We start from the raw sequence: 18245 nt of genomic DNA on the forward strand, positions 1-18245 counted from the left end.
ACCCCTTTTGGGGTTTTCTTGGCAAAAATATTGGAGTGATTTGCTATTTCCTTCTCCAGCTCATTTTACAATGAGGAAACTGAGGCAAACAAGGTTAAGCTCAAGGTCACACAGCTAGGAAGAGTCTGAGGCTGGATTTGAACTCAGGAAGAGGAGCAGCTAGGTGATGCAGAGGATGAAGTGTTGGGACTAGAGTCATGAAGTCTTCTTCCTGAGCTTATTGACTGACTAACTGACTTTCTTTATACCCCCAGCACTTGACTCATTCTGGCACATAGTAAGCACTTAATAAATGTTTGTTGACTGACTGACTAACATTCCATTTTTAAACAGCTAATCATTAGCAAGTTCTTCTTTACATTACCCCTATATCTGCCTCTAATTTCCACTCTTTGGTTCTGACATCTGCAGCCACTACAGCTAAGCTAATCCTTCTCCTACATGGTGGCCATCCACATATTTGAAGACAGTTCTTATGTATTCTCTTAAGTCTTCCATTTTCCAAGGTAAACATTCCTGCTCCCTTTAACCACTCCTTTAATGACATGATTTTGAATCCCTTCCCTTCTTCCCTATGAATCTAATCTCCCTTCCCTGGATCCATTCCATATCAGCAGCATCGCTCCTAACGTGTGGTGCCCTCCTTCCCCACTTTCTCTGCACAAATGGAGGACTGTGGGTGTGGAATCTTGCCTATCCTGTCACAGACGGCTTGTGACATTGTTTTACTGAACTGCTTTTGTTAGTCTTTATAAGAAGAGATATCTCCCCACCCAGGAGGGGAGCTGGAGAAGGTTATGTTCAAAAAATAAAGGTGATGTAACAACAAAAGCTTTTAATAAATATGACTTTTAAAATGTGGTAACCAGACCTGAATACAATGCTACGAGTTTCTTTTGTTAATTGTGATTTCCCCCTAAATGAGTCATCAGTAATGGGAAGTGGGGGAGGGGGGAAGGGGGTTGAGCACAGTGCCTGGAACACAGTAGGTGCTTAATAAATACACATTGACTGACTCCCAAATGCATGACCCCCAATATAGGAACAATTTATGCCCCTTGTGTTCAGACCTCTGCTACCCTAAGCTGCAGACAAATAACTTGCAAGCAAGAGACCAGAAAGAGACCAGGCTCCGGCCCTCAGCACAGGAGGCTCCATGCGTTGGTCAGTAGGGAAGAGGTGGAGAGAAATGTCTGGAGGCCCACGTTCCCACTGCCTCCTTACTCCTCATCTGGGACTCGGCGACAACCACAACTCCTGGAGACAGTGGCTCACGCCAGCATCTCTGGACCTTTTCTTATTGAACCAAAGCAGAAAATGATGCTCCTCTCTTTTTAAACTGTCAGTCTCTAGTGTGGACCACGCTCCTTCCCAAACTGTCAGTCAGCCTCCAGCCCCGCCCCAAGCACGTCTGTCAGTTTGTGGCCACACCCTTCCACAGCTGTCCCTCAGTGGTCTGCCCCGCCCCTCTACATCCCATAATAACGTTCTGGTTCTTCCTCTCCCCAAGCTGTCCGTCGACTCCCGTCCTTCTCCATCCTTCCCCCACAATTTCCATTCAGTGTCCTTCCCCGCCCCCAGCTGGCAGCGTCCCCGGCCAGTCCCTCCACCAGTTGTCAATCACTTCATTCCGGCCCCGCCTCCTTACGCTGTCAGTCAGTCTGAGGCCCCGCCCCGATCGTACCTTAGGCCTTCAGCCCCGCCCCCGGCCGTTAGTGGGCGGTTGGAGCAGGCAGCGGCTGAGGAGGAGCCGGAGTCGCAGCCTCCTATCATGGACCTTCCCGGGAGGCCGGGACCTAGCGAGCCCCGCCTACCCCCGCAGCCCCCGGGCCGCCCGCCCCGCCCTCCCCGCAGCCTCCGAGACCTGGCGCTGCTGGTGGCCGTGCTGGGGGCGCTGCTGGCCGCTGCCGCCCGGGGCTATGTGGGCTCCAGGAAGGCCCAGGCCGAGGCGCTGTGGGTCAGGCTCGTCCTGGGGGAGGGGTGGGGAAGGGACTGCGCCCCCAGCCCCGCCCCGCAGAGCCCCCCCGCCCAGCCCCGCCCCGCAGAGCCCCCCAGCCCAGCCCCGCCCCGCAGAGCCCCACCCTATCCCCCCGCCCGGGGTGGGATGGGGGAGCTAGGAAGGGCTTTTTCTAAGAGGACCTGCTGCTGTCCACGTCCCCCAAGAGGGCTCACGAGAGGGCGTAGGTCGCTGACTGTCCAGCGGTCAGACACAAGTCCTCCCAGGCCGTGCTGGTGGAGTGCCCGTGACCCAGTCGGGATATCAGTCCGAGGTCCTTGGGAACTGCAGGACAGGAGCGGGGGAGGCCTGAGCCCCTCTCACCTGAGCCCCTCTCACCTGAGCCCTTGCTCCAAAACAGGAGGCAGCGCGATCACCTAGGAAGACCACGTTCTTCTTCTCCGCTTTGGATGCGAATAGAGACATGTACATCAGCCCTGAGGAGTTCAAGCCCATTGCTGAGATGCTGAGAGGTAGTAGCAGAGCTAAGGTGGAAGGAAAGTAAGGGCCAGGACTAGACCCAGGTTTACTAATCCCCAATCTAGTGTTCTTTCCAAGACACACTCTCTCTCTCTCTCTTTCCCTCTCCCTCTTTCCGTCCCTCCCTCCCCTCCCTCTCCTTCTCCCTCTCTTCCAGATAAATCTCAATCAATCATGATTCCTCCCTAGAGTGAAAGATAAGGAATTAGAAATTCTTTTCATCTGGTACCAGACAACAGATGGTTTCCTGAGAAAGTGAGGGGCAGTGATTTGCACAAGTCCATACAGGCCCCACCCACCCCAGGAGCAGAACAGATTATTAACACATTTATGTCCTATAGTAGTGATGTCAGTCACTGACTTTGAGAAGGCTGAGGAGTTGTTGAAGGAGGAGAGTTCCTCTCTCAAAGAGGAGAAGCTGACTGTAGTAGCTCGATTCCAGCCCCTGCTACTCAACACCATGTCAAACAGTAAAAATGGTTTCAAAGAGGTGAGTGGGGGTGGCAGGGTGGAAGGGGGAGACTTGGAAGGTGGAGGCAGGGGTATTAGCTAGAAAAAATTAGCAGAGGTGAAAGGTAAGACTTTAGGCCCAAGAGGTGCTGGATGAAGGGCCAGACTGGGCACTGTGGGACACAGATTGTCCTGAGCTAGAGCAGACCTAAACTCACATAGAACAGGGAAGTCCCTGTGCTTCTTGGCCAGGAGAGTATGAGCAAGTAGTACCCCTTGTGTTCAGACTTCTGCTCCTAAATTGAGGATAATTAACTTGCAAGCAAAAAACCAAAAATAGACCAGGCTCCTGTCCTCAGCCATGCTTTAATCAGTGGGGAAGAGATAGAAGTGTCTGGAGGCCCCAAAACCAAGGGACACAGATCAGCCAAGAATCTGTGTAAATAGTTGAGCCAAGATGGGATGGTACATTGTCACATGCTCTAGCAATGTTTCAATTACTCAAAACATTTCTGTACTCTTCTTTAGGAAGAACCTTTAAAGCCAGTTTAAAATCACAAAAGAAAATCCATTTTGTTACTTCATAATCATACCAAGTTTTTTGATCAAAATTGCAATACTTAGCTTGATCACAAGACTTGGCTTTCAGTGATTTGGAGTGTCTTTCCAAAAAATCAAATCTACCATAAAAAAAAGAAAAAAAATTTTGCTCCAAAATCCAAAGTGGAAAAGGCAGAACAAAGTCAGCAAAAGGGGATCCCTTTGTCCTTGGAAGTATGAGGGATGAAAAGGGAGGGGCTTTGCTGTTTTAGGTCTGGGTTGAGAGGTTGACTATAAACTGCAGCCATTTCATCTTCTGCTCCAGGCCCTATGACAGAAGAGGTAGGCAGACCTATGATGTGTCCTACCCCAAGATTCAGTACAGTTCCTTAAAAAAGCAGAGTGATAGGGAGGCTGGTGTGTGTTTAGTACCTAGCATGTGACCAGAACAGGGACAGTGAGATGGACTGATGAGGGTTTGGTGCCCTGCCTCCTCCTCCCTGAAACAACAAACCTCTCCCGAGCCCTCATACATGTTAATGAGCTCCTCTTCTCCTGGGAGGGATGTATAACCTTATGCTTCCCTGTTCCACTGTGGGGAATACCAAGTTGCAGACAGGGTACCCACTGGTAAAGATAATTGGTAATACAAGATAGTAATGAACTAAGTGTCAAGTGACAAAATCCTCTATGATCTGGACCCAAACTACCTTTGTAGCCCTATCACCAATAATTCTGCTTTGTGCAGCCTTCATTCCAGTAAACTAGACCAATAATAATAATAATAATTGGCACCTTATATGTTAGTATAACTTAGCTTTTATATAGCACTTTAAAATTTGCAAAGCCTCTTTGTTATTTGATCTTTTAGGTGCTACTTTTAGCCCCATTTTGCAGATGAGGAAACAGAGGCTTAGGTTAAATGACTTGCTGCCTAGTGTCACACAGATAGTAGTATCTGAGGCATAATTTGAACTCAGATCTTCTTATGTCCAAGACAAGCACTCTCTCTGTTATGCCACTTAGCTCCCTAATGAACCTCTGTGGTATAGGCTATACAAAGAAATCTTAGACAAAGAGAAATTGTGACTTTCCCATGGATCCACAATTAGTAAATATAGTCAATCAAGACTCAAAGTCCAAGTCTTTCTACCACGTCACGCTATTTCCATGACCCCTAAACACAAAGTATATATTCTTCAGTATACCTTTGCTAATGCTCTTCTCTTTACATAGAATATCCTTGCTGAATTTCCATATATTGAAATCTTATCTATTCTTTCTGAAATCCAAAAAATGACATGTCCTCAAGATTTCAGTAACCCCTCTGGCCTCCCTTCTCTAGCATTTTGTTTATATCTTACCTAATTTCTCTTTCAACATTTTATTATAGTAAATTGTGTGGGTTTGCATTTCTTTTTTCATCTTTATGGGATAATGGAAAGAGCACTGGGTTTGGAGTCAGCAGACCCAAGTTTGAATCCAGGGGGAGGGCTCAGTTCTTTTAGGCCAAGGGTGTCCAGAAGCTATTGTAGCAAGCAAGAGCCAGCAAACTAAGATTAAGGCTGACCTTGGGACTGATTTCCACTTGTTGGACTGGTACTCCCTTATCCCAGGGTCCCCTGTGATTTAGGATTAGAAAATGCTTTTCTCTCTTGTCATATCCCTGACTGGTACTTTGTGTACCTTCAAATCATCCGAGAAACTCTTCTTGGCCAAACTGCAGAGGGCCTGTATGGAGCTGAGGTAATACTAAGAGGTCCCATTCTGCCCCCATAAAATTCCTGGTTACCGTAGACGTCAATTTAGGGCAAGACTGAAAGGGGCCAGATCTAGCCAGCCCAAATCCTTTGTTCAACATTGCTGCCCTTTTTGAATAATAAAACTGATGGTCTCCTTACAGATATTAATAATAGTTGCAAAGTATATAGCACTTTAAGGTTGACAAAGCACATAAGTCAAGTCAATAAGCATTTATTAAGCACCTGCTTTGTGCCTGGCCCTATGCTAAGTGCAGCAGATACAGAGAAAAGCTTCCCCACCCCCCAAAAAAAGAAACCAGACCTTGTTCTCAAGGCGCTTCCAATCCATTTGGGAAGAGAACATATAAACAATTAGGTACAAACAAAAGGGACAGGATAAATTGAAGATAATCTCAGAGGGAGGGCGCAAAGATTAAGGAGGCCTGTAGAGGCCATGCAGAAGGAGGAACTTTAGCTGAGTCTTGAAGGAAGCCAGGAGGTGGAGAGGAGGAGGGAGGGAGTTCTAGACATGGCGGACAACCCAGAGTAGGAAGATATGTGTTCCAGGAATAGGAAGGGAGTCAGCATCACTGGATCTTAGATTATGTGTAGGAGAGTAAGGTGCAAGAAAGGTAGGAAGGAGACAACTTATGAAGAGCTTTAAAAGCCAAAGAAAACTTTTACATTTGATCCTGGAGGTGAGAGGGAGATGCTGAGGTTTAAATGGGCAGAATGAGGGGGCGCAGTGACATGATCAGATCTGTTCTTTAGGAACGTGAATTTGATGCTGAATGAGGATGTACTAGAGTAGAGAGAGAGTTGAAGCAGGGAGACCAACTAGCAGGCTGTTGGCAGCAGTCCAGACATGAAGTGATATGGGCTGGTACCCCCATTTGACCAGATGGCATCAATGCAGAGGATAGCAGGCGTCTGAAACTAGCTAAAGCAGAAGAAGTGAAGTTTCCTCCAGTCCTTCATTTCCTTTGATGTGGATCTATGCTCTGGAGAATATATGTTCTTGTACCTCTTTTCAGTATAATTTCCTCAAAGGTGTAACCTCAACTGGATCCTGATTCACCATCTTCTACCTGCTGCCCTTTTCCTCCAGATTTCCGACATCATCCTGTCTGGGCTAAAAAACTGGACAGCCCCTGCATTATCATCCAGTGTGTTCTCTGTCAGCCAATTCAAAGCTTTCCTGCCCCCAAGGAATGATATGGAGCTGGGTGAGCCCTGGTGGATCATTCCAGACATAATGATTAATGAGACAGGTGCACACCTCTCTGACAACCGCTTCTATCCACCACCTCCCAAAGGCAAGGAGGTAAGGAAGGAACCTTAGGTCCTGCCTGGGACCAAGTCCTATACCCAGTGTTTCACTTTCCCTGTAGCTGGGAAATCAAATTTGGAGAAGGTAGGCTGAATTAGATTGGATTGTGTCAGACTTGGAGGAGAAGGTTAAGGAGTAAGGCTTGAAACAATCCAATTCTATTCAGCCCACCTTCTAAAAATCTAATTTTCTAGCTACAAATCACATCTCCCAACCCATTTTGAACTTCTTTCCCTAGACCATCAAATACGTCAGGGTCACCATCTCACCTTTTTGCCTCAGATTTGATCTAATGATTCAGTACTAACTTCTCCCCAGCCTTGAAATGAATAGACCAGATCTGAGTCCTTCTTAACTTAGATGTTCATCCTATTACTCAGGCCTAACATTACCCTTTTACTATCTCTGACTGTCCCAGGGTCAAGCTCCAGGAATTAACTTGGGGTGACAGCATCAGAATAATAATCTCCCCACTTCCACACTACTAGTGGCTTCCCCTGAGCTCGGTTCTTCAACAGTTCTCAGGGATTTGGTGTCTTCTAGGCTTCAGATGATTTCCCCAGCTCAAGGATCAAAGGAAGAAAGAAATAGCAAAGTCTTTCAATATAGTTTCTCCTCAATATGCTGGAAAGTGGGAAGGGGGAACAAATTCATCACTACCTGGTACAAATGTATCATTGTCACATCCTCTTGTCAAACCCAGGAGGAGGGGGCCAAGTGATCTAGGCTTTTACCTCCCACAGGTCATCATCCACAGACTGTTGAGCATGTTTCACCCAAGGCCCTTTGTGAAAACCCGCTTTGGGCCCCAGGGCGCAGTGGCCTGCCTCACGGCCATCAGTGACTCCTCCTACACTGTGGCTTTCAGGTGAGCACTTCTTAACCTGTGGCTTTCCTGGACAAGAAAGGAGAAAAGAGGCAAAACTGCAGCATTGTGGGACAGGGAAACAGAATGGTTATAGGATGCAAAGCAGCTCTTAGCTTCGGTTGTCAGACTGACTGTCCCTTTTGGAGATCATCTAGCCCTCTTCAGTTCAACAAGCATTAAGTGCCTACTATGTTCCGGGTACTGTGCTAAGTGCTGGTAATATAAATACAAAAATGAAACAATCCTTTACCTCAAGGATCTTATATTCTACTGGGGACAAGGGAGGCAGAAAAAAACATGTAAATAAGTAAACGTAAATACCTTTTGTAGAAAGAAGCATTTGAACTATCTCTTTAAGAAAAATTTTGTTGACATTTTTAACAAGACTAAAACGTTTCCTTCCCCATCCTTGCCAGAGAGCCATCCCATATAATAAATATTTTTGAAAAAAAAGCAAAAGAATCAGCAAAGCTGATCAATACATCTAAAAAGTCTGAAAATATGTATAACATAGCACACCTGTGGATCTCCCACCACTGCAAAGGAGTGGAGTAGGGGTGTCATCTCATACCCCTTCTTTGCAGTCTATGTTTTTAAGTGAGCTAGTAGTTCCATCAGGTGAAGGTGAGGAGGGAAAGAATTCCAGGTATTAGATACACCTTGAGCAAAGGACTAAATGTAAAAAAATAGAATGTAGTTTACTGGCAATGTCAACAAGGTTACTTGGGTTGTGGTGTAGAGTACATGAGGCTAAGTACTGTATAATCAGCCTAGAAAGGCAGGTGAGAACCAGCATGTAGAGGGCTTTAAGTGACAAATAGAAAAGTGACTGTGACAGTATTGAAGAAGCTTCGTGACCACAATGGTGACATGATTAGACCTGTACCTTACAAATATCAATTGAGTAGCTATGTGAAGGAAGGACTAGTGAGGCTGGAGGCAGGGAGACCGATAAGGCTATTGCAGTGGTGCAGCAAGAAGTGATCCAAGGCTCCAGCTGAGATAATGGCCATGTGAGTGGAGGAAAGGATATATAGATATAAGTGATTATGTGAAAATAATATTGACAGTGCTCAAAAATTAACTGGATTTCGGGGCGGGGGCGGTGAAGAGTCAAGGATGATTGCTAGGTGTTTCAAACCTAGATGACTACAAGGTTGATGGATTCCTCAATAGCAATAGGAGAGTTTGGAGGAGAAGTGGGTTTAGGAGAAAAGATAATACCAAGTTCTGCTTTGGACATGTTAAGTTTGAGATGCCCATGGAACACCCAGGTAGAAATGTCTAGTAAGAAGATGGTTATAAGGAACTGGAACTCATTTGAAAGATTCAATAGTCATTTGCATACAGATGATCATGAGAGTTGATGAGATAATAAAAAGAGGGGCCAGCAAAGAAGCCTGGGGTACACTCACACCGAAGGGGTGGGATGTGGACATGCACAGTGATCTTACGAAGGAAACTGAGGAGAAGCAGGTGGTCAGACCAACATAATGGTGTCACAAAAACCTAGGAGGAAGAAGTGGGCAACAGTGTCAGATGGTTTAGAGAAGTCAGGAAGAAGGTCAAGTCATTAGATTTACCAATAAGCAAACCACTGGTGACCTTGGAGAAGAATGGTCTTCCTTTTGCTGCTCATGTGACCCCAGAGAGGCTGAAACTGATGGAGGTTGAGGGGAGTACAGGAAAGCTAGGAACTGTCTATGTTGCTCTTTTGAGAGACTGTGAGGAAGTGACTGGCCCTGAGGAAGTTTGGGAGTTATCTGTGACAACACTCACTGGCCTGGCCCCTGCTGCCTAAAGGCCAAGTGTGTTCCAATGTGAACTGGGTCCTCTGGTCTCATGAGCTGACTGGAGTTGAAGTGTTCAATGCCTTCATCTTACCAGCAGGTGGAGTTAACGCCCTTCTCTCTCTCTCTCTCTCTCTCTCTCCCCTCCTTTCTCTCTCTCCTCTCCCTCTCTCCTCTCCCTTCACCTCATCCTCCCCATCTTGTTTCCCATTTCCACAAGGTGGCTTTCCTCCTCCTTGCTCCATTGAATTCTCCCTCCTTTTATATTCTCTGCATTCTAGCTCTTCAGGCCTCTCTAATCCCCTTTTATTCTATTGCTTCATTAAAGCCTTCCTGACTGCTGAAGCCCAAAGGTCACAGAATCAAAGATTTAGAGTTGAACAGATCTTTAGAGGTCATGGAGTTGAAGTTCAATCCATTTATTTTACAGATAAAGAAACTGAGGCTCAGAGAATTCTTGCAAGTGTTAGTACTCCCATCCCCCCACCTGGAGATAAGCACTTCTTGCTCCCTTCTCTTTCTCTTCTGGCCACAGGATCCATGCCGAGTTCCAACTCAACCAACCACTCCACTACCCTTTCTGGTTCTGTCCAAGCCAGTTCACTGGACACATCATCCTCTCCCAAGATAGCAGCCATGTCCAAGAGTTCAAGCTCTTTGTACCCAATGAAAGGTAGGATCCTGTGGTAGTGAGGGCATGGAAGAGAGGACCCCATTTAGTGGAGTTTTGGGCTCTGGCTTATGACCTGGAGGGCAACTGTTCTCAATATCCCCTTTCAGTTCCCTTTTTCCTGTCCCCAGAGCCAGTCTCCTGGAGGATAAAGAGGAAGCCAATAGATTGAGGGGAGGCCACAGTGTTTACAGCCCCAACTTGCATTACATTGGGACCCCAGGGTAGAAAAGCAGAAGGCTGCTTGGCAACACCAACCTGTCCTTACACCATAAGGTTCGAAGACCTAATGCTCCTCCTACTCTGTATTCAGAGGTTGATTGAGAACAGGGGAGATGCCCTCTAGTCTGCTAGCTCCAATCCCAAATCTAAAAGCTCTAATGGGTTCCACACTCAGACCTCAACTTCAGAAAATCTAGACAGGAGAACAGATAGCAACTAAGCCTCTCACAGCCAAGAAACTGTATTTTAGCTCAAAGCCATATATACCCACTTTTCACTGTTCATCGTCAGGATAACAAGGAGACATAGCTCAGCCCCTGGTTTTATTTTAGTATGGCCTTTGAATCTCCCTCTTCCTTCCTATTGAAGGAGCATTCCTTTCTTTACACATGCTCATACTGTGGCCTTCCCTCTGCTCTCTGAAATTCCCTTCTCACACTTTTAAATGTCTCCATTCTTAGTGCTTCCTTAACCCCCATAGCTATTCCCCAGCTAATAGTATTTCCAGAGCTGTTACCTTCAACTCTTTTCCCATTCAGAATTGTAAGGAAGAAGTTCATATGGAATTAGCATGGAAGAGTGGGAAGTTGTGCCTCGCGCACAACTACTTGGTGGGGCCAGGGAAATGTCATCCTTTCTCCCAACTAGGCCAGATTGTCCTCAAAGCCAAAACCGCTCACCCTGCCCTGCCTCCCTCACTCCTCAACTATTTTTGTACCAAATGAAAATATTCCTAATTACAGCTCTGACCCCACTGAATGAGTGAAGCAGGCCTATCACTGCCCTATGCTAAGTATACAACCCTTTCCTAACATACTGCCTCTCCCATCAGGTCTGTGAACGTGGGTATGCAGTGGTTGTATGGGCCCCTTAGGAATCCAAATGTGGACCTTGGTTATCTCCCTCAGGTACGTCTATGTCCTTAGAGCTTTCAGTTGGAACTAGGCCTAACTATAGTTTTCCCACTGGTCTCCTACCATTATATTCCCATCCTAACTCCTAGGAGGGTTCCTCTGGTTATGCTACCCCAGGCCTATTATGACCAACACAGGAGGGTAAGGCTATTCCCCTGCCATCTTTCCTTTATGGATGTAAAGTGATGACAAAGCCCAAGGAGAGGATTCCATAAGCTTACCCCTTGTGAAGGCAGCTGAATATTTACTAGGAAGTCCTATATGTCACTAATAATCATTAATAATAATGATAATAGACCCATTTCTATAACACTGAGGTTTGCAAAGTGCTTTCCCCACTACAACCCTGTGAGGTGGGTAATTCAAATGTTGATATCTCCACGTAGAGAAGAGGAAACTTAGACTGACAAAGGTTGAGTGATTTTTCCATAGGCACATGGGTAAGAGGAATGGGAGTCAGGGTTCCAACCCAGGAGCTCTGAGGAAGACTTCTCTTCCCATTGTTCCATATTAAGAAGAAGCCTGGTCCCACTGGCAAATCAGTGCTGTGGCGATGGTGGTTCATCCACTCTCTGAGAACTGCAGAATCATAGTATCTGACCTAAAAAAGGACTTATTAGGATCACCTAGTCCAAACCTGACATTTGAGCAATGGAGGAACTAAAGCTCAGAGAGAGGTCAAGGGAGTTGTCAGAGGTCAAAGAACTCTTGGGCCACAGAGCTAGGACACAAACCCAACTCAAACCTTTGGACTCCAAGGAGGGTGCCCTTTCCACTCTATGCCATGCTGCCTCCAAAGCCTCTCTACCCCTTATGTTTAACTCTATGCTTATCTTTCTGTTTCAATTGTTTCTTGTAAACAAGATTGTCAGATTCTGGTTTTTAGATCCATTCTGCTATCCTCTTCATTTAGGATTAAGTTCATCCCCTTCACATTCATAGTAATGACTGTCTCCATTCCATTCTCTTACACTCAGCCTTCTTTTTTTAATTGTCCTCTCTTTGAGTCTCTTTTGCTTCTAACTCCTACCTCCCTTAATCTCTTCTCCTTCCTATTCCTCCCTCTGCTTTTTTTAATGCCTTTCCCTCCTACTTCACTATAGATTGAGAAGAATTTCTAAACCCAATTTCTATTCTTCCCTACTTGAACTAGTCCAGATAAGAGTGAGGTTCAGCATGTTTAAAAAAAAAAAACTATTTTCACATGCAACTGGGAAATAAGAAATACAGGAAATGGGTTACAGAAATCTATCCTGCCCTACAGGAAAATAGAAGGGGAAGGGGATAAGAGAAGGGGGGAAGAAATAGAAGGGAAGGCAGATTAGGGGAAGGGGCATTCAGAATGCATGCCATCTTGGGTGGGCGGAGGGGTGAGATGGGGTGAAAATTTGGAACTCAAAATCTTGTGGGAGTAGATGTTGAAAACTAAAAAGAAATAAATTTATTAATTAAAAAAATTAAAAAGTGAGGTTCAAGTGTTGAATGTTCCACCCAACCCACACTCACTGCTCCCTCCATTGTATAAACTCTTTCTTATGTGCCCCATTTATAGGAGATAATCTTACCCATTATTCTTCTCCCTTCCCCTTCCCTCAATGTATTCCTCTTCACCATCCTTCCATTCTTCTTTTGAGATCACCCAAACATAATAGAATCACACCCAGGCTTCTAATTAGACATCATCTGAAACGAAACTGTTGAAAAATAATTAGTATTACTATTGTGTTTGTCGTTCTTAGCCACTCTTTATTCACACTGCTCCATTCCCAGGAGTATAACACAAGATTTTCTTCTCTCACAAACTCCAAAGATAAGCAAGAATAGTTTATAATCAATCTCTCCCCTATCCTCTGATATGCTGCTAATACCCTAGTGGATAAATCATTTGTGGACTTTTCACAAGTGTTGTGTTCCTTGGGAAGGTTAAGCTTTTACTGCCCTTTTTTTCCCAGATGGAGCTGGAGGCCTCTGGCCCTTCAGTGCCATCTGTGATCCAGGATGAGGAAAGCAACGAGATTGACAGCTGTCTGCCCTCAGAGGAGGCTGTCCAGTTTGAAATGGAGGACATTGTGTGGCAGCAGGAGCTGAGAAGGGAGGAAGCTGCCCAGCAGCTGGAGAGGGCTATGTATGCCTTCAAGAAGGTGAGGGGTTTTAAAGAGGGTAATTAGCTATAGCTTGCAAGGCTGCCCTTTCCAGCTTTTGGTGCTCCCAGGCTAGAAGAAAGGAGCTCTTGGAAAGAGGAGGGAACATTGTTATGGGAATAGGTTCAGTATAGGAAGTTGCGGTCCTTATGGTTCAATCCAATTCAACAAATATTTTTTGAGTGCCTACTATGTGGAAGGCATTGTGTTAGGTACTGAAGATCAAAAGACAAAAATGAAGCAGTCCCTGCCCTCAAGAAACTAACATTCCACTGGGAGAAACAACATGATCACAGATAAGTAAATAGAGATATTCTAAGAAGGGAGAGGACATTGACCACTGGAGGGTCTGGAGAAGATACCACAGAGGAGATAACACTCGAGGTGAGCCACAAGGATTTCCAGAGATGGAGATGATGGAACAGTGCCCTTTGGCTTGAAGGCTAGCTTATCCAAGTGGACAGAGGCAGAAGATAGAATACTGAGTTCAGGCAATAACAATGTGATTAATGGACATGCAGTTTGTCTGAAATAAAAGGTTTATTTCATAATATATATGAAATATATTTCAATAAAAAGGATAAAGGGATGTAATATGATTTAAAGATAGAATGAGAGATTGGAACTAGATTGTGGAAGGCCTTAAATAACAGGCTGAGAAGTTCATATTGCTTCTCCCTTTCAGAGCTCTGTGGGGGTAGTTGGCAGCTTCCCCAGGGAAGGGAGTAGAGACCTAGCTAAACATGCAGAGTCCTTGTGATGTGAAGTGTGGTTTTTGCCTCATCCTGCCCTCCCTGCTTCCAACCTCTATAGAGTCAAGTGCCACCACCCCCACCCCTGCATCCAAGGGGACCTCAGCCTTCCTCTCTATGTTGGCTGTCCCCTAGGTCCAGTACTTACCTTTCACCAAAGCTTTTGACAGAGCTAGAGCTGAAAATAAGCTGGTACACTCAGTCATTCTATGGGGAGCCCTGGATGACCAGTCTTGCTGAGGTGAGGAATCTGGCCAGTTCATGGTAGAGTCCCATCCCATTGGTCAGGGACCCTTAAAAGCATGAAATTGAATCAGTCCGTCTCCTCAGAGCAGCTGAGAATTAAGAAATTCTTCTTAACCTACAGTAAAGTAGGAGGGAAAGGGATTAAAAAAGGGAGGGGGGAAGAATAGGAGGGAGAAGAGATTACGGGAGGTAGGAGTTAGAAGCAAAAGAGACTCAAAGAGGGGACAATTAAAAACCACATAGGGGTGAGGGAAGGTCTCATACCAGACTCCCTGGATAGAGATATGGGGAATTCAGTGGTCACAATGAGAAGCAGGGCAAATAAGGGATTTCTATGCTGGGTCCCAAAAGGGAGACATTATAACTGTCCTCTCATATAACAGACCACTATTATTTCAAGTCATTTCCCCTAAATAACATCCTACTTTCCCCTGAACAGGTTCAGGACGCACTCTTCGAGAGATTGTCCTGAAAAATTCATCAATCCTCACCCTCCTCAATGAGAAATTCATCAGCACTTGGTCCCTTTTGGGGGACCTAGAAGAGCTACTGGTAAAGAGAATGGGAGGGAGCTGAGATTCTGGGAGAATATTCTGGAGGTGCCTTAAATCCAAGAACTGGGATAACAGGCCCCTCTCCAACTGTGACTTCCTTTCAGAATGAAGAGAATGAATTCTATAAGAAGCTGGCTAAGCTGCAATTGGAGAAATACAGGTTCCCTGTGGAATCACTGGTCTGCCTACCCAATGGGACAGTGGTTTGTGCCTTCCCCCCCCATACCCTGCTGACTCAGTTGTGACCATTCTATGCCCCAAGGAGAATTTGCTCTAGTACCTGTTGTATATAAAAGAATGCTAGCCTTGTGCATGCAGTGAGACACAAGGATGGTCAGGGTTTTCATAGACGAAGAAGTTGAGGGTTGATGAGCCAACGTGGGAATGACTATGACCTCTGCATGGGACCATGAAGATGGGGCTGGTATGGATGGATTGTTAACAGTGTGAGATACAGTGGACAAGTTGGGCGGGATCATAGTGATGGGTCCATTTTATAACTCCTTTAAAGTTTGCAAAGTGCCTTAGGGATCAGATACTCAAGAGAGACGAAGTGAATTATCCACAATAACAAAGCTAATTAGTATGTGTTAGAGAAAACCCGGAGTGAATTCAGAGTGCTTTTCACTCTGAATTACGTGAGAAAAGGAAGTCAGATATATAGTGCTGCCATTGGAGGTGTTTGAGCAGGGGGATAACCTGATGACACATATGTTTTAGGGAAATTACTCTGGCAGTGTATACATTATTATTGAATGAGGAAAAACTAGAAGAAAGGACACTTTTCATTGAACTCTGGCCAAGACTCTCAATTCTTTCCCATCCCATTGGTCAGGGACACTCAAAACATGGAATTGAATTAGTCTACCTCCTCAGAGCAGCTGAGAAAGTAAGCCCTGTAGTGCTGCCAGAGTCACTATACCTAACTCTCTCTCCCCTCCTTTCCATCCTTCCTCCCTGCCTTCTTCCTTCCTCTTTTCTTCCCTCCCTTTCCCCTTCCCTTCCCCTAGGTCAACAACATCCACGCTAATGACTTCTTGTTCAAGACTCCCCCAGAACATCAGGAAAATGAAAAAGTCTTAGCTATATATTCGCCTATGTCCTTCAAATCTCCAGAGATCTATGAAGAATTCCTGAGAGAGGGACTGCTCAGAGCCCAGGCCTTCCTCCAGCGCTAAGGCCCCTGTAAGGATCAGGGACTGTGCAAATTCTTTACTCAAAGCAAGCTTCCCCCAGTCCTCAGATCTGACATTTCCCTACCCCCTACAATAAGGAGTATGGATATGACCCTAAAGTCAAAGTGGTCTTTAGTACACTTCAAACTCACTGATTGCCTCTCTCTACTAAGAAGCATCCGATATCACCCACTTTGAAAATCCAAATAATGACCAAAGATTCCATGTTTCAGCCTCCCTTTTGCAATTCCAGGGCCCTGATGTTAGTGTCTAAATGTAGCAGAGTTTCTTCTGACCATGTGACACAGGGTTGCAGTAGCCCCAAAGGAATTCCCCAAGAGCTTAGAAGCTATCAATGGTTTCTTAAGAGAGCATCAAACCAAATTGTCTTTTGCTTCTTGGTGATAACCTCAATTCTCTAACCTCCTCTGGGCCACCTCTAATTACTCCATCCACAGAAATAGTAACTAAGACCAGTGTATATCCACACTCATTATGTATGTGTAAAAGGTTCTTAATTGTATTTAATATTTCACACAGGAGATATTTTTGATAGCTCCACTGAGTAGGAGAAAGAGATTCTGTTCCTCCCAGGAACTGTGCCTTATGATGGCTAGATCTTAAATCCCAGACGGATCAAGCTTGATGTCTTCACAGTCTCACCTGGGGGGGATAAAGTTTCCTCTTCTCTTAAGCAGAACTATAAAACATTCTTTTTCTGGGAACAGGAGTAAGTTCCCTGCCATCATTTCTCTCTGCTTGCTTTGACCAAGTAGAGATACTTTTATTCCTTGGCCCAAGTATCAGATGGCAGTCCTAGTAAGCAGGCTGTGACTTTCCCCTAGCTGGCAACTTTCTACCTTTTTGTAAGATCTGGTGGAGGACCAACTGAAGAGAAGAAACTCTGCAATTTCCATGACCAAAACTCAGCCTTTGATGTTCACCTCCCTCTAAGGAAAATTTTTATTTCATTGCATTTAAAATTCTTTGATGGTAAGAATTATGTGTTTCCCATGTTCTCTAAGTACTTGTAAATTGTGAAAGCATGGCATGATTAATAAATATCAATTTTTAACTTTAAAAAATCCAGTATAAGTAGTGGCTGGCTGGATTCTCAGAAGTAATTAAGAGGGGATTTGACTAAGGTTTCACTCTCAGGGTTCCCCAGGTTCCCTCTGGCTCTAAGGCTCCCAACAAAAGGAATGGTGTCGGCTACTAAATTATGTTCTCAACCAAAATGGATATCTATAATTGGCCAGGACCTGTCAGCCGCACTCGAGCTTCATAGCCATGTGTTCAATCTCCTTTCTTCCCCCATTCTCGTTAGCTCGAGAATGCAGCCTGACTCTTCTGTGATACATTCAAGTTAAGTGAATACCAGTGTTTTGGTTGTTTTTAAAAATCCAATAAAGTGATTTGGAAAAAGAAAATCTCTCCTCACTAGCTAAGCGACTCTGGGCAAGTCACTTAACCCCAATTGCCTCACCAAAAAAAAATCTTTTAATTCTCAGCAACTTAAGTTCATTTGTCTTTTTCCTTCCTATTTGTTCTCTCTTAGCTTTATTTCTGGATAGAAGCAAATTTTGGTTTGAAATGGCATGTATCATACTTAGTGATAATAAGTTTGTGACCCCATGGTTTTGAGGCCATTGAAAATAAATTCCAGATTGCAGACACTGTGCCTTCTCTGAGGTCCACTGAGGAGGAATGACTGGTAGAGGTGAAGTTTGTTTACTTAGCAATATAGATGACTGCCTTAAAAGGAACAAAGTATGTGACATGTTCTCACCTGAGTGAACTGGTCCTATCCCATGGAAGCCACTTCCTTGTTGTTAGAGTGGAGTGCAAAGAAGAACATAGGCTGAGAATCAGAAGACCGGGATTTTGGCCTTGGGTCCACAATGAACTGGACAAGTCACTTCTTTCTGACTATGATTTTTCTCCTTCATAAAGTGAATCATTAAAACAAGAGCTCTAAGCAGACTGGTAGCTAGCAATTCCTATGCCTAAGGGAAAGTGCCAAGAAACACAGCCTCAAGCCAACTTTTTAACATGGATGCAGTTGGGGAGAGGTAAAAAGGGCTCTGGAACAGCATAAAGTGGTAGAGAAGCTCAAGCTACAAATTCAGAAGAAGAGATTGACTAGAAATGTCAACAAAGCCTCAAAAAAAAGTGAAGCTTGTTCCCAAATCCAATGAGAATTCCTAACCGAGTTAAATCAAGAACTGGGGAAAAAAAAAAAAGCTAACTGCTTTTGAAAAACCAAATGAGCCATAGAGCAAAAATAAGAAAAGCAAGAGCTAGGGAACAAAGGTATGAAAAGAGAACAACTTGGAAAAAGAGGTTCAAAATGTTACTAAAGGAAATAACTCCTT

At 44.8% G+C, this 18245-nt stretch overlaps 1 protein-coding gene across 3 annotated transcripts; it reads left to right on the forward strand.

Annotated features, from left to right (window-relative positions):
- Positions 1-1771: 1771 nt before the first annotated feature.
- Positions 1772-17263, forward strand: LOC114045067 (selenoprotein N-like). Of its 3 annotated transcripts, XM_027864882.1 has the most exons (12): positions 1772-1957; positions 2358-2469; positions 2818-2966; positions 6317-6532; positions 7282-7406; positions 9732-9869; positions 10921-10996; positions 12955-13143; positions 14031-14136; positions 14581-14693; positions 14800-14898; positions 15706-17263. In XM_027864882.1, exons 1-12 carry the CDS (start codon positions 1772-1774, stop codon positions 15871-15873), a joined length of 1677 nt encoding a protein of 558 aa, XP_027720683.1. In that variant the 3' UTR covers positions 15874-17263. The 3 variants fall into 3 exon arrangements, with proteins under 3 accessions (XP_027720683.1, XP_027720684.1, XP_027720685.1); XM_027864883.1 differs by lacking the exon at positions 9732-9869; XM_027864884.1 differs by lacking the exon at positions 1772-1957 and having other exon boundaries at positions 2154-2469; positions 2821-2966.
- The last annotated feature ends 982 nt before the right edge of the window (positions 17264-18245 follow it).

Source organism: Vombatus ursinus, unplaced genomic scaffold (genome assembly GCF_900497805.2).
Source record: "Vombatus ursinus unplaced genomic scaffold, bare-nosed wombat genome assembly UNPS02014777.1, whole genome shotgun sequence".
NCBI classification, from domain to species: Eukaryota; Metazoa; Chordata; class Mammalia; order Diprotodontia; family Vombatidae; genus Vombatus; species Vombatus ursinus.